This window comes from Pristiophorus japonicus, chromosome 4, assembly GCF_044704955.1.
Source record: "Pristiophorus japonicus isolate sPriJap1 chromosome 4, sPriJap1.hap1, whole genome shotgun sequence".
NCBI classification, from domain to species: domain Eukaryota; kingdom Metazoa; phylum Chordata; class Chondrichthyes; family Pristiophoridae; genus Pristiophorus; species Pristiophorus japonicus.
This window is the reverse complement of record NC_091980.1, coordinates 46891778-46906137: the sequence shown is the minus strand read 5'-3', so window position 1 is coordinate 46906137 and position 14360 is coordinate 46891778. Positions and strand designations below refer to the sequence as shown.

The following is a 14360-nucleotide window of genomic DNA, read 5'->3' as shown; positions in this document are numbered from 1 at the left end:
TCTCATAAGGGCTATAAATTCGCCGATGTTGTGACCGGGTTTTTGGCGATATTTCACCATATTGGAAAAACCGGTCGGCAGGAACATCAGGCACATTTTTGCAGTGGCGCTTTCCACGTGCCACTGGGGAGAGGAGCAAGACCCGAAATAATGTTTTTACCCGAAATTTGGCTCTCTCCGCACCTGTATTCTGCGTCCAGAATACCGACAGGGAAAACCTGCCGGTGCAGCCCTGCCAGCAGTGGTAAGTATGAAGACCTGCAAAAAGGTAAGTTAAAAGTTTTTATTTTTTCTAATTATTTTTCAGCGATTTAATCGGTAAGGATTTTGTGAATGTTTTATGAATTTTTTTTCCCCCGATTCTTTCGGGGGGGGGGGGGTGTTTTTCCCCCTCCCAAGGCCTCTCTCGCACCGCTATAGGACTCGGACTAAGTTGCCAAGGCAGATAGGTAAAAATCCTCCTGCAATGCCGATTTTCACCGCTGCACAAATTAAAAGCTGAATATCTGGCCTGCGAACAGTAGCAAAGCAAAAACTGTAATTTTGACGAAAAAAGTACCGTTTTCGCTGAAAACCCAAATTCTAGCCCGAATAATCCTATTTGGGAAGGTAATGCATATGTTACACTTTCTACCATTTGTACCCCATTGGATCTCCTAAATTCACAGTTGAGGAAGCAACTTGGTAACCTACTTTTAAACCACTGTCAGTACCATTCTGAAATCAGCTGGGAGCTCACAGCCTTCTGGTTCCAAGTGGCTAAGCAAGGCAATGGTCTTGGTATGACTATTTCACCTTCCTTGTGGGGAAATGCCCAATGGTCTGTGCACTCCTGCAAACACATGCCTAACCTCTACTCCATGTTTCTCATAGAGACATGTGCCTGACAGTTTATCGCACTGGTTTTAAGTACACACTACATAATATGCAGTAAATTATTTGCTGTATTTATATGAATACATTTGCACTGCAACAGTAACCAGCTGGTCTTACAGACAACATGGGCTGTGCTCTGGTCATCAGAATTTCAATTCAGACTCTTACTTCAAAATGTATTGTTCAGGTCCTAATTAAAATTGAAGTGTCAGTCAGCAGAGAAAGTGATGCCTTAAGTGTATAGTATATTTTGTGCAACCAGGGACCTAAATCTGCATGTGTGTGAGTGTGTGTGTGTTTAAGCCAAGGGTCCACTGTCATGCAATATATATTGTATCCTTAAGCTACCGTATTTATCAATGTGCCCCCTCACAATTCAACCCTGATTTTATATAATTACTAATTTAGATCATAGCTTGAATTTAGATTCAGATTGTATCTACACATTGCAATCATTTAATCAAGACTATCAAAAACATAACCAAATATGTGGAAGTTTTGAATCTTAAGAAAGTGACTATTGTTTGGTTGAGCACCCTCAGGATTCAAATGTTCCTGAACAGCATGTCAAGCATACAAGCAGATTCAGGCAAAATAGCAGCCAGTGATTGATCTGATTTACCTGCAGTAGTATCACCATTGTCAGGAAGGTGGAGATTCCAGATTCAGCGGCTGAAATGAAGTTGCCTTTCTTGTCTGGGAGTTCAAATGGAGGCCAAATAGTGAAGGTTCCTACCCAAATACTGTGGCCTGGGGTAAAGTATAAAAACACTCCATTGCAGAAAACAAATCTCTAAATAAAGTGGTGTGTTGAGAAGATACAATATTGATTTTTGGGTAAAAGCAATAAAATAGATAAAAACAGTGGATAGTAGAAGATGGAACACACACTTTGGCGTGAACATTAGCAATACAAGATAACTTTTAGTACTATGGAAAATGAAAATAAACAAGTCACAACAGATGATGTCAACACTATCCATATCACATTGACTGTTCTCTCTTGCTGTATCATAACATTATCCACAATGTGCCCTAGAACTGTCAATGTGATGTTATTGCATCTGCTGCCATGGTTTGCTTTCTACTTCAAATCAAATTCCCTGAGAGTCAGGGTAAGTATAGTGAATGATATGCATTCACGTCAGTCTCCAGTGTCAGGGTGAGTACAATGAATCTTCCACACAATGAAAGCAGTGTCTCAGGTTTTATTTCTCTTAAACGAGACTCATTTCTATTTTCTGAAGATTTGAACCAAATGTTGTACAACCTGTTCCATTCAACAAGTTTTTTGCGCCATCATGGCTAAATAAGCAAATTTTATTCAGTTCAGTAGATTTTACATTCTGTCTCTGTTAATAAACACAGATCTACTTATTTGAATAGGTCTGGAATCTGCCTCACTGTAAACAAACAGACCCATTAATTTCTATAGGTTTTGCAATCCTTCTCGCTGGTTGTTCTCTTTAAAACTTATCATTGTCAATGGTGTGGAGCTTGACAATTGTGAAAGGCAATGGAAGAATGTAAACTGTAAAAGATGCAAACAAAAAGATGCAAGAATGCCTTGCCAAATCAACACAAGAATGATGCAGCAAATAAGGCAGCGGACGGGATGGGTGGCGGGTCAGCTGTGAAATTTTAAATGATCGATATCGGGCCAGGAACACGCTGTCAAAACGTGCACAATTGCATTTCCCGATGTTGGGTCTGCCAGTGCTGAGCAGGCCTGTCAGGCAGTGGCGGGGGACCCAATTCAAATCATTAGTGGCTTGCTTACAGACACTTAATGATGCTTTCCTTCCCAGCTTTTTGAATTTGACAGGTCGCCCACTGGTTTCCCACTGTGCCTAGACCTCGTCTGTGAAGCTGAGGCGGGAGATCGGTGGCCATTGAATCAGCTGATGAGCTGATAGCTTCAAATGTCAAGTCAAAGCTCTCAGATGATTGAGAAATGTTCCCTTAACCACGAGCTTCTCTAAAATGCATTTCCACTACAGATTTAAAATACTGTAAGTCTTTACACAGGTCTCCATCCAGTCTCTCTCACCATTGACAGATTGCTTCCGTCATCTCTATTTCACTTTCCATCTATTCCATCAGCATGACTGCACTTTATTCTCTCTCACCTTGGTCCTCAGAATATCACCATGATCAGCCCCAACACCAACATCAGCAGGCACACCATGAACCACACCAACCTTCTCCCCAATCACCTGATGCTGCATAGGACAGAGGGCATCAGCACCGGACCACATTGCTGCCAGGGATGGCCTCACCATGGTCAGACTTACAACAATAACAACTTTTATTTATATAGCACCTTTAATGTAGTAAAACATCCCAAGGCACTTCACAGCAGTGTTATAAGACAAAACAGATAAATTTGTTATAAGACAAAACAGCCACATAAGAAGAAATTATGGCAGATGATCAAAAGCTTGGTTGAAGAGGTAGGTTTTAAGGAATTCTTAAATGTGGAAAGGTAGAGAGGTGGAGAGGTTTAGGGAGGAAGTTCCAGAGCTTAGGGCCCAAGCCGCTGAAGACACGGTCACTGATGGTTGAGCAGTTATAATCAGGGATGCTCAAGAGGGCAGAATTTGAGGAGCGCAGACATCTCAATTGCACCTTTCCAACTACAGCAACTAACTTGAAGATTGCTACCCTCGCACATCTTACCCAGTGCTCCTACAAGACACATAACCACCAGCAGGCCCACACAGCACAGGACATCAGTGTTCATTCTCCTCTCCATCTTACTCCGCTTGTAGCGAGGTCCATTATTATTAAGCATTGCTTTGGTCTCATGACCTGAAAATTAAAGAATTGTTGATAATCGTCACACATTTCATCATACCTCTGGCAGTAAATCAGCTGAAATCTGTACATTGGATATTATTTTAAGGTTTCAGATTGGTCTAAACTTACAAGTCTCCATTAATGCTAGCTACAGATTCAGTCAATGGGTACATGCATAAAAACACATAGAAACACGAAACTCCCAAAGAAAGCGCTCTACTCGGAACTCTTTCACGGCAAACGAGCCAAACGTGGGCAGAGGAAATGTTACAGGGACACCCTCACAGCCTCCCTGAAAAAGTGCAACATCCCTACTGACACCTGGAAGTCCCTGGCCAAAGACCGCCCTAAGTGGAGGAAGTGCATCCAGGAGGGCGCTGAGCACTCAAGCCTCATCACCAAGAGCATGCAGAAATCAAGCGCAGGCAGCGAAAAGAGCGTGCGGCAAACCTGTCCCACCCACCCTTTCCCTCAACGACTACTTGTCCCACCTGTGACAGGGACTGTGGATCTCGTATTGGACTGTTCAGCCACCTAAGGACTCATTTTAAGAGTGGAAGCAAGTCTTTCTCGATTCCAAGGGACTGTCTATGATGATGAAAAACACAAGTCATTGGCATTTTTAGCCCATATACAGCTTTAACAGTGTTGTCAATCACTAACACAGTACTTGGCTTAAGTACTGTTGTGTCATTTTCTTGGTCTTTGCAAAGTGTTTTGCATTCTCCCCAGAGGTACTGGGCCGAAATTGCCCTGCGACCGAAAGGGGCCACACTCACTGATCTTGAAGATTTTTCTCTGCCCAATCCATGAGGTGGAGTGTAAAGCGAAATCCAGCCCTTTAAATTTTTTTTTTTTTCCATGCTGTGTTCGGGACAGAAGTCGGCGTGGAGTAGGGCGGACGTTGGTTGATGTCATCAACGCCGCGTTGATGATGCCTCGTCGCGCTAACACGTCACAATGTCCCACCCCTTCAGTTAAAGGGGAGGGCTGCTGCGAACTCTGCAGTTAGTTTAGTTTGACCCACTGGGCCACCAGGGAGGGTTGCAGCCGGGCCAAGAGGGGGTGCCGGGCTGCCTGTTGGAAGTCCGATCGATCCCGTGGACGCCATTGTCAGACCGACCTCGGAGTTGGCCGACAATTAAAATAAAATGCCGGCCACGGCAGAGCACCCTTCTCTATAAGTGTGGACACACTACCCAGCCACAAGCAGCTTCCCGCAGGGAAAAGCTGTCTGGGGCAGCGAGCGGCAGCCAATCCGCTCTGGTGGGGCTATTTCCCACGCGGGGCGGAAAGGGGTAGTACTGGTTGTTCGGTGTGTGCCCAATGGGGCGGCACATGGGCGCGCAGTGACGAACACCGCTGGCAAAAAAATGGAGGGCAATTTATGAAATGTCGGCAACTCCACGGCTCTTATAGAAAGGGGCAATTTTGGCCCCAATGTCTCCTTGCAGTGGCCACAGCTGAAGCAGTACTCTGACCTCAGCTAAAACATGTCCACCGCTATAGCAGATAATATGTTGAAGTAAAACTTCATCCAACAGCTGGGTTCCTGCCAATAGGGAAGAATGTGCCAAAGGGCATTTAAACCACTGTCACTCTTGAAAAGACAGGTTAAGTTTGGACGTGGACTCTCCATCAGAGCACAGGAAGGGTATACACCCAAAACTTCAACTTGTATTTTCTCTTGACTGACCAGCTGTGTATTTCTAACACTTTCTGATTTTCGACACTGCATACCATTGTATTGATGACCCATCATAAAACAGCTAATAGGTTTTTCATGATGAGCTCATGGATAGGTTGTAAAATACAACTTTCATAGCTCACACAGTCAGCTTTATAGAATGAATCGGTTTCTTAATATTAAAGACGCGGCATTGCAGCGGTGAAATGAAATACAAAAATCAGCTTCCAATAGCTCATTTTTAAAAATTCATTCTCAGGATGTGCGTGTCGTTGGCAAGGCTGGCATTTGTTGTCCATCTCTAGTTATCCTGCTGTATCATAGTCAACAAGTTGGCATGGGTCTGGATTCATATACAGGCCAGACTGGGTAAGGACAGCAGCTTTCCTTCCCTGAAGGACATTATTGAACCAGTTGGGATTTTATGACAATCTGACAGCTTTGTGATCAATTTTACTGATACAGTTGTATCTCTCCAGTCCGGATGCCTTGGGACCTGACTGGTGCTGGACCAGAGAATTTTCCAGACCACGCGAGGTCCTGCCGACTCTAGCGTTGTCAGCAGTATCCTAAACTTACCGGGTACTGCTGACAACGCTGCTGACAATGACCTGGCCACATTCTGCGCATGCGCTGCGCAGAAGCCTACTGTGCAGCGTTTCTCAGGCTCAGTTTCAGCACCTCAGTCAGCTGCCACATTCCTCGCTTCGTCTCCACGCCGACCTGGAGGGAACACCAGAGACAACGAGGCGAAGAGGAGCAGCAAGCCCCAGGACACAGCGTAGGTCACGACCCCTGCCGGGAACGATGGCAGACCAGGGATGCTGCCGGACCAGAGTCCCGGACTGGAGAGGTACAACCTGTACAAGCTCTTTGATTCCAGATTTTTTTTTAAAAAGCACAGATGTTGACAAGTCTTCCATCGGTTAGGTTAAAATTATTGGCCTGGAATTTGCGGACAGCAATGAAGCGAAGGGGTTCACCAGTGGCCCCAAAGTAAGCTTTGCACAAAGATCTCGCGATCTCTGTGTCGAGATGTTCGGGTTTTCCGACGCTCATTTTAAAACAAAGGAGTATAGTGGGGATCCCCTAGTGTGAGCTGCCGTGATGTCAACAAGCTGCCTAATCAGCCAATCAAAAGACAGAATTCTCAGAAAGCGAACAAGGAAGTGGGTAAGCCCTTAAAATTTTAAACTTTTAAAATATGCTAGAGCGAGCAAAACAAAGATTGGGGCTGTCACATAGGGAAAAGGCAAACCTGAAATAAAGATGGACAAACCTCAAAAAAATTACATTTTTAAAAAATGTTTCTTAACATTTTTGGGCCAGAATTTGGGGGACTGACCGCCAGCTGCGGGCGAGTTTTCTCAGCAGTCTCCCTGTGTTTTGGGCGCTCTCCCCTCCAAACAAGTTTGGTGAGGTCCTCACGCCGGCAGGGAGGGAAGACTGCTGGGGAGCGTCCGCTGGCGTGCAATGCCGACAAAAGTCCCCCCGCCTGCTGAGTCCCGAGACTGGTCCGGGCGGTCCTCCGCTCCAGCAGCAGAAGAGATCACCGCGTGGAGGCAGGTCTTACCTAAACGGTAAGTATGAAGACCTGCAAGAAAAGGTTAGTGCACTTGTTTTCTTCATTTCTTTTGCAGCGATTTTGTTAGATTATGTCCTCTAAAGGATTTGTAATTTTTTTTTTCATTTGTTGAAAATGATTTTTTTCCCCATACCCCCTCCCTGGGCCCGACTCTATCCTCAACATTACGTTGTCGAGGATCGCATTTGCCGCCCAGAATCGCACCTACCGCCCGCTGCCACACTGAAATCGGTGTGTAAGGCCCATTTTTTTCTGCCGGGTGTTATTTTTTTTCCCCCATTTTTCCACCAAACTTCCGCCCAAAGTACCGTCAGGATCTTAGCGGTCCATGGGCGGAACGTAGATTATTATTAACACCCCAGTTACACCAAATCCCTTTGGGTCTAATTTTTCGTGTGTAATTTATCATAATGACTGTGGAAGAACCACAGTTTTTATCAGTTTCCCTGATTTGAGAGATTACAGATTGTCGTCTGTGTGTGGGGGAGGGGGAAGGCACAGCGCAGCCTGTGTCGGAGCAGTGCCTAACAAACCGCAACTTCAGGATTTCCACCTATGCATACCCCAAAATAAGAGGTTGTGGTCAGTTTCAAAAGCAGAATGACGGTGAACTCTGCCAGTTCAACATCATCCGGACCGCAAATTCCGGGCCAATCAAACTCTCAAACTACTGGTGGGATTTGAACTCCCATTCTCTGGATTATTAATTTGTACGTTTCAAGGTTGCAAAAGGCACTATATAAATGCAAGAACTTCTCTCTCTTTTGATTTAGCAATTTTGCAATAAGAATCCACAGATACTTGTTCAAATTCTCATAGCTGGAAGAGGTCTGGTTCCACTGAATAAACTAGGCCACAGTAGTCTCCGTGCAGCTGTTTTCTGATTAATGTTGATTCCACCTCCTCCTTATGAACCCAAGGGATTAACTTCAAAGGAATAATTAATAACATGCACTACATACCTGCATATACAACTATTCCCACAGTAACTTTGGTATTCCGGATGGTGCAGCCTCGAAGTAAGAGGCTGTCTTTATCGAAGCCAATCTTCTTTTTTTCAGGTTTTTCCCTGCAAAGCCAAACCGCCCACAATTAATATTATACTGACCATTTTTTTTTTTTACTCCTTTGAAACAAAAAGTCAACTGCAAAACTATTTCTAAGAGAAAATCTGACATCAGTTTTTAAAAGCATGGTCTATTGAGATCTATCTCCTGGATTTGGACTATTTTTAAAGATATTTTTTCATCTCATCGATGTTATACGCTGCCTGCAGTGTTGAGAGTAGGTAAGCAGTTTGCACCACAGTGACCTGACTGCTAAAATATGAATGAAAGTCACCCAGGATTGGCTCTCTTGCAATATCCCTTCCTTTCATGTGGATAAGTGTTCAGTGATGTGGCTGCCTTAAAAACTCAAGCACAATCAGATATTAGAGGTGTGAATAAAGCTCCACAAGTAGTTGAGCACTGAATATGAGCTGGTCTAAAGCCTCTGCCAATGACACTCTCAGGTCATGCCACAAGAAATCAATTATCCTTCCTCCCTCCCTTTGAGGAGGAAAATGCTTCCTCTTTGAACTCAGAGCAGCACAGTGAGAATCAGGAACTTGCTGCCTGCAGAATCCTAGAGTCAAACCTGCATCCTATTGCTCCCTATTGACAATGTATTGACTGCCAATCGCCACAAGGTGATCGTAAAGCCATCATTCCTAAATAGAATCTCACCAGACCCAGAAATTAGCAGGATGCTCTCAGACTCACAACTGCCATGAACAAGCTGCGGCCTCCACTATTTACAATCTATATTAATGACTTGGAGGAAGGGACCGAGTGTAATGTAGCCAAGTTTGCTGATGATACAAAGATGGTTGGGAAAGCAAATTGTGAGGAGGACACAACAAATCTGCAAAGGGATATAGACAGGCTAAGTGAGTGGGCAGAAATTTGGCAGATGGAGTATAATGTGGGAAAATGTGAGGTTATCCACTTTGGCAGAAATAATAGAAAAGAAAATTATAATTTAAATGGAGAAATATTGCAAAGTACTGCAATACAGAGAGACCTGGGGGTCTTTGTGCATGAAACACAAAATGTTAGTATGCAGGTAGAGCAAGTAATCAGGAAGGCAATTGGAATGTTGGCCTTTATTGCAAGGGGGATAGAGTATAAAAGCAGAGAATTCCTGCTACAACTGTACAAGGTATTGGTGAGGCCACACTTGGAGTACTGTGTACAGTTTTGGTCCATTGGGCCTACACTCATTGGAATTCAGAAGAATGAGAGGTGATCTTATTGAAAGTTAAGATAAGTTTCCATCCTCTGGAAAAATGGCGTATCTCCATAAGGTGCGCCGACTTTCTGGAATAAAAAGGGCGCCGAAAACTTACCTTGTGATTCTCCGGTCTCCTCAGGACATCTTCGTGCTCGGCGTGGCGCAGCACAAGGAGTCAGGGGCGGAGCCAGGTCCCGGCGCTGAAAACAGTGCTGGGATCTCTGCACATGTGCGCTAGAATGCGCGTGCATGTGCAGTAGCTCCTCGCCCCTGAGGCTGCATGGGAGGGGCCCGACCCTAGCCCTGGCTGAATGGGCTCCCCGGGCGAAGATCGGGACTTGGACCTCTCTCCCATTCAGCTCCCTCCCCCCCCTTCCCTCCCTCCCATTCAGTTCCCGCCCCCCCTCTCGTTCAGCCTTCCCCCCCCTCCCGCCCCCCTCTTCTCCCCCCCACCCCGTCGGCGGCAGGGCCCGCCCACCCGCCCGGCATCTTGCTGGGGGCGGGCCCCGCCCGAAGTGTCAGTGGTGGCGTCCCGTCCCGTTCAGCCTCTCGCCTCCTCCCTCCCATTCAGCCTTCCCCCCCCTCCCTACGCCCCCTTCTCTCCCCACCCACTTTTCTCCCCCCACCCCCACCCCTCCCTTCCCATTGTCGTCAGGGTCCGCCGGTCCGGCATCTCGCTGGGAGCAGGCCCCGCCCAAAGTGTCGTTGGCGGCCCGGTCTGTTCAGCCTCCCCCCCCCTCCTTCCACTCTCTCCTTCCTCCCTCCATGCCCCTTCCTCTTCCTCCCCCTTCCCTCCATTCCCCCTCCCCCTCCCTTCCTCTCCTCTCCTCTCCCTCCCCCCACCCCTCGCTGTCAGAAACACAGAGACACTGACAGAGACAGAGAAAGACACTGAGAGAGAGAGAGAGAGAGAGAGAGAGAGACACTGTGGGGGGCATCCCAGCACGCTATTGGAGGGCTCCCGGTGCTGCAGAAGGTGAATAGAAACTAAATCTTTCATTGATTGATTGATTTTTTTTATTTTTTATTTTTTTTGGATTGATTTTTTGGTTGATTTATTGATTTATTTATCATTTACTATTGATGATGGCTCTTTATTTGTAAAAGTGAAGTGTTTAATGTTTGTAAACCCCCTTCCCCATGCACCCCTCCTCCCTCATCTCTCATTCCCTACGCCTGATTTATAAGTGTAGGCAAGGTTTTTCTGAGCATACAAAAATCTACACTTACTCCATTCTAAGTTAGTTTGGAGTAAGTTTTCACGCCTAAACTTGCAAACCTGGCGTAAGTGGCTGGACACGCCCCCTTTTGAAAAAAAAAATCTGTTCTAAAATAAAACTATTCTAACTCACTAGAACTAGAGCAAACTAAATGCCGGGAATTGCAATTTCTAAGATGCTCCATTCTAAACTAGTTGCTCCAAAAAAATAGGAACTCAGACCGAAACTTGAGCCCAATGACGGGGCTCGACAAGGTGGGTATTTCCACTCATAGGGGAAACTAAAACTAAGGGACATAGTCTCAGAATAAGGGCCCGCCCATTTAAAACTGAGATGAGGAGGAATTTCTTCTCTGAGGGTTGTAAATCTGTGAAAGACTCTGCCCCAGAGAGCTATGGAAGCTGGGTCATTGAATATATTTATGACGAAGACAGACAGATTTTTGAGTGATAAGGGAATAAAGGGTTATGGGGAGCAGGCAGGGAAGTGGAGCTAAGTCCATGATCAGATCAGCCATGATCTTATTAAATGGTGGAGCAGGCTCGAGGGGTCAAATGGCCTACTCCTGTTCCTATTTCTTATGTTCTTATATAACAATCCTGGTCAGATCTCTAAGTTCTGTATCAACCCAGTGAAGTCTGAAAAACCTAAAATGTTGCTTGTTTGTATTAACACAAAATCAGATTGAAAAACAATAGGAAAAAATATTGGTGCAATAAAAGAAGTTCGATACTTACACAAAGCCCTTAAATTTGCTGAGCTCATTGTTAGGACTTTCACAGGTTATAGTGCTGCTGAAGTTCTCTGGTTCAAACTCAGAATCCTGGAAAATAGTTAGCATTATAATTATGGGTGGTGTGCTAAATGACAGATTCAAAATCACAACTCACTTTTCTTGCAGCAACATTTTACAATGGTCAAGTAACAAATTAATTTCAAATTGTTCAAATTGGGAATAACTTTTATTTCTGCCATGTTGTTTTAATGTGAAGAGGTTTCAGTACCACGCTGTAAATGTTGTAATCACACTACATTTGTAAACATAAGAAACATAAGAAATAGGAACAGGAGTCGGCCACCTGGCCCCTCGAGCCTGCTCTGCCATGCAATAAGATCATAGCTGATCTGATCATGGGCTCAGCTCCACTTTACTGCCCGCTCCCCATAACCCTTTACTCCCTTATCGCTCAAAAATCTGTCTATCTCTGCCTTAAAGATATTCAATGACCCAGCCTCCACAGCTCTCTGGGACAGAGAAGTCTACAGATTTACAACCCTCAGAAGAAATTCCTCCTCATCTGTTTCAAATGAGCAGCCCCTTACTCGGAGACTATTTCCCCTAGTTTTAGTTTCCCCTATGAATGTAAATATCCTCTCTGCATCCACCTTGTTGAACCCCCTCATTATCTTATATGTTTCGATAAGATCACCTCTCATTCTTCTGAACTACAATGTGTATAGGCCCAACCTACTCAACCTATCTTCATAAGTCAACCCACTCATCTCCGGAATCAACCTAGTGAACCTTCTCTGAGCAGCCTCCAATGCAAGTATATCCTTCTTTAAATACGGAGACCAAAACTGTACACAGTACTCTAGTTGTGGCCTCACTAACACCCTGTACAGTTGTAGCAGGACTTCTCTGCTTTTACACTCCATCCCCCTTGCAATAAAGGCCAACATTCCATTTGCCTTCTTGATTACTTGCTGTACCTGTATACTAACTTTTTGTGTTTCATGCATAAGGACCCCCAGGTCCCGCTGTACTGCAGTACTTTGTTTTTCTATTTTTTCTGCCAAAATGGATAACCTCATATTTTCCCACATTATACTCCATTTGACAAATTTTTGCCCACTCACTTAGCCTGTCTATATCCCGTTGCAGATATTTTGTATCCTCCTCACAATTTGCTTTCCCACCCATCTTTGCATCATCAGCAAACTTGGCTACATTACACTCGGTCCCTTCATCCACGTCATTAATATAGATTGTAAATATCTAAGGACCCAGCACCAATCCCTGCGACCTGCCACTAAAAGCAAATCTTAGGTGCCTTCCTACCAACTTCACACAAAATGCTCCTACTGATGTTCCGTTTGAGCAACAATCGAAGAAAGGAAAGCAGCATCTTACGGGATTAGAAACTCCTTTCACCACCTGTCTCTGCTTGAGGTTAGTTTCTCCATCGATGTTAGAGGTTTCAATGTGGCAGATTCCATTTTGTTCTGACGAATGCAATAGGAGCATATCAGCTGGAATAATTTCATTGCATAATAACTGTACAAAATCACCTACTCGAACATCTTTCCAGCATTTCCCAACATATTGCTTCTGTTTCCTGTCAAAAAACAAAATATTTGGATAATATTGTGAATTGCTTTAACACAAAATAACTTCTCCCCCACACCCCAGAGTTACTGTTTTCTTTCTCCCTTTACAGACTCAAGACTTTGCACAGCGCATCATAACCAGAGGGCAAACTGGGGACAAGCGTATGGCAATTTGTAGGAGGCTACTTATAAACTTAATCCACCTGGAAGGATATTCCTGGGATTGTTTTATCTCCCACCCGATTTTAGTTTCTGACTGATCCAATCCAATTAGTTTCCTACTGGGAGAGATAGGTTAAAATGACCCCCTCTGTCATTGCTCTAGCAAGTTACACATTTGAGTGAAACACAATGGACAAGGCTAATAATAATTACTGTGATTTTGAGTAAGAATAAGAGAGACAATGGGAAAATGATCTCATTAGAAAAGAAAGCAGACAAATGAACAGTTTTACGCGTCAGATTAGCTCAGCTGGTAGCAGATGCGATTTGGAATCAATAGGTTGTGGATTCAACTCCTCCTACAAATTTGAGCATGTAGTCTAGGTAACACTTCAATGCAGTACTGAAGGAATATTGCACTTTTTGAGGTGCTGTAAAAGATCCCATGGTACTATTCAAAGAAAGCCATGGAATTCACCTTATATTCTGGTCAATATTCTTTCCTCAACCAACACCAACCTCCACCCCCCCCCCCCCCACAACACTATTAACTAGTCAATCATCCAATTATTTGTGGGATCCTGCTATGCGCAAATCGTTGTCGCTTTTGCTTACATAACAACAGCTGTTCTTCAAAAAAAAAATGTATTAGCTGTAAAGTGCTCTGGAACATGCTAAGAACTTGATACAGCACTACAGAAATGTCAGTGAAAGTAAAAATGTCCTCTGAACTTTAGAAACTATAAACTGAGAAAAGGACATTTGATCTATTCAATCCATGGTATTCCCGAGGGAGGAAGCAGCTAACCACAGGCAAACCTCGGACACAGAGCTCTGTAAGCCTCCGCTCCAAGTGCTGAAGGTAATGGGAAATCCTCCATGATAGGAATTCCACAGCTACACACTTTCCTACCCTGACCAGCTGCAATCCACAAATCCACATAGTCCTAGCAGCCCAAGAGCTACTAAATTCATGCAGACAATTTGATCATAGTTTTCACTCCTATAACCTTTAATCTTATTTTTAACTAAAGTTATCCAGCTCTTATTTTAAAGTCATTGGGGGCGACACCAGTCAACAGGCGTAGGCCTATAGTGAATCGGCAGCCTGTTTTACACAGCGACAGCTTTTCTTTTCCTTTGATTTATAGAAGGGCTGCACTGTCAGGAGATGCCAGCTTTCGGATTTAACATTTATCCCTCAACCAACATCTGTTAAAAAAAAAATAATATAGTCATTTATCTCATTGCTGTTTGTGGGATCTTGCTGTGTGCAATTTGGCTGCCACATTTCCAGACATTACACCGCAACTACACTTCAAAAGTGGCTGTGAAGTATTTTGGGATGCCTGCGGTCATGAGAGAGATGCTATATAAATGCAAATTATTGTTCTTTTTAAAGATTGGTCTCCTTTATTGGAAGAAT

At 44.3% G+C, this 14360-nt stretch overlaps 1 protein-coding gene across 1 annotated transcript in view; it reads right to left on the bottom strand.

Moving 5' to 3' along the window:
- Positions 1 to 14360, bottom strand: part of atp10b (ATPase phospholipid transporting 10B) — a 229701-nt gene that overhangs the window by 157926 nt on the left and 57415 nt on the right. Inside the window, exons 3-7 of the mRNA XM_070877209.1 lie at positions 12576 to 12780; positions 11179 to 11264; positions 7910 to 8016; positions 3556 to 3687; positions 1499 to 1626 (exon numbers count right to left, since the gene is read on the bottom strand). Of these exons, the coding sequence (XP_070733310.1) occupies positions 1499 to 1626; positions 3556 to 3687; positions 7910 to 8016; positions 11179 to 11264; positions 12576 to 12780 (658 nt within the window). The remainder of the gene's footprint in view (positions 1 to 1498; positions 1627 to 3555; positions 3688 to 7909; positions 8017 to 11178; positions 11265 to 12575; positions 12781 to 14360) is intronic.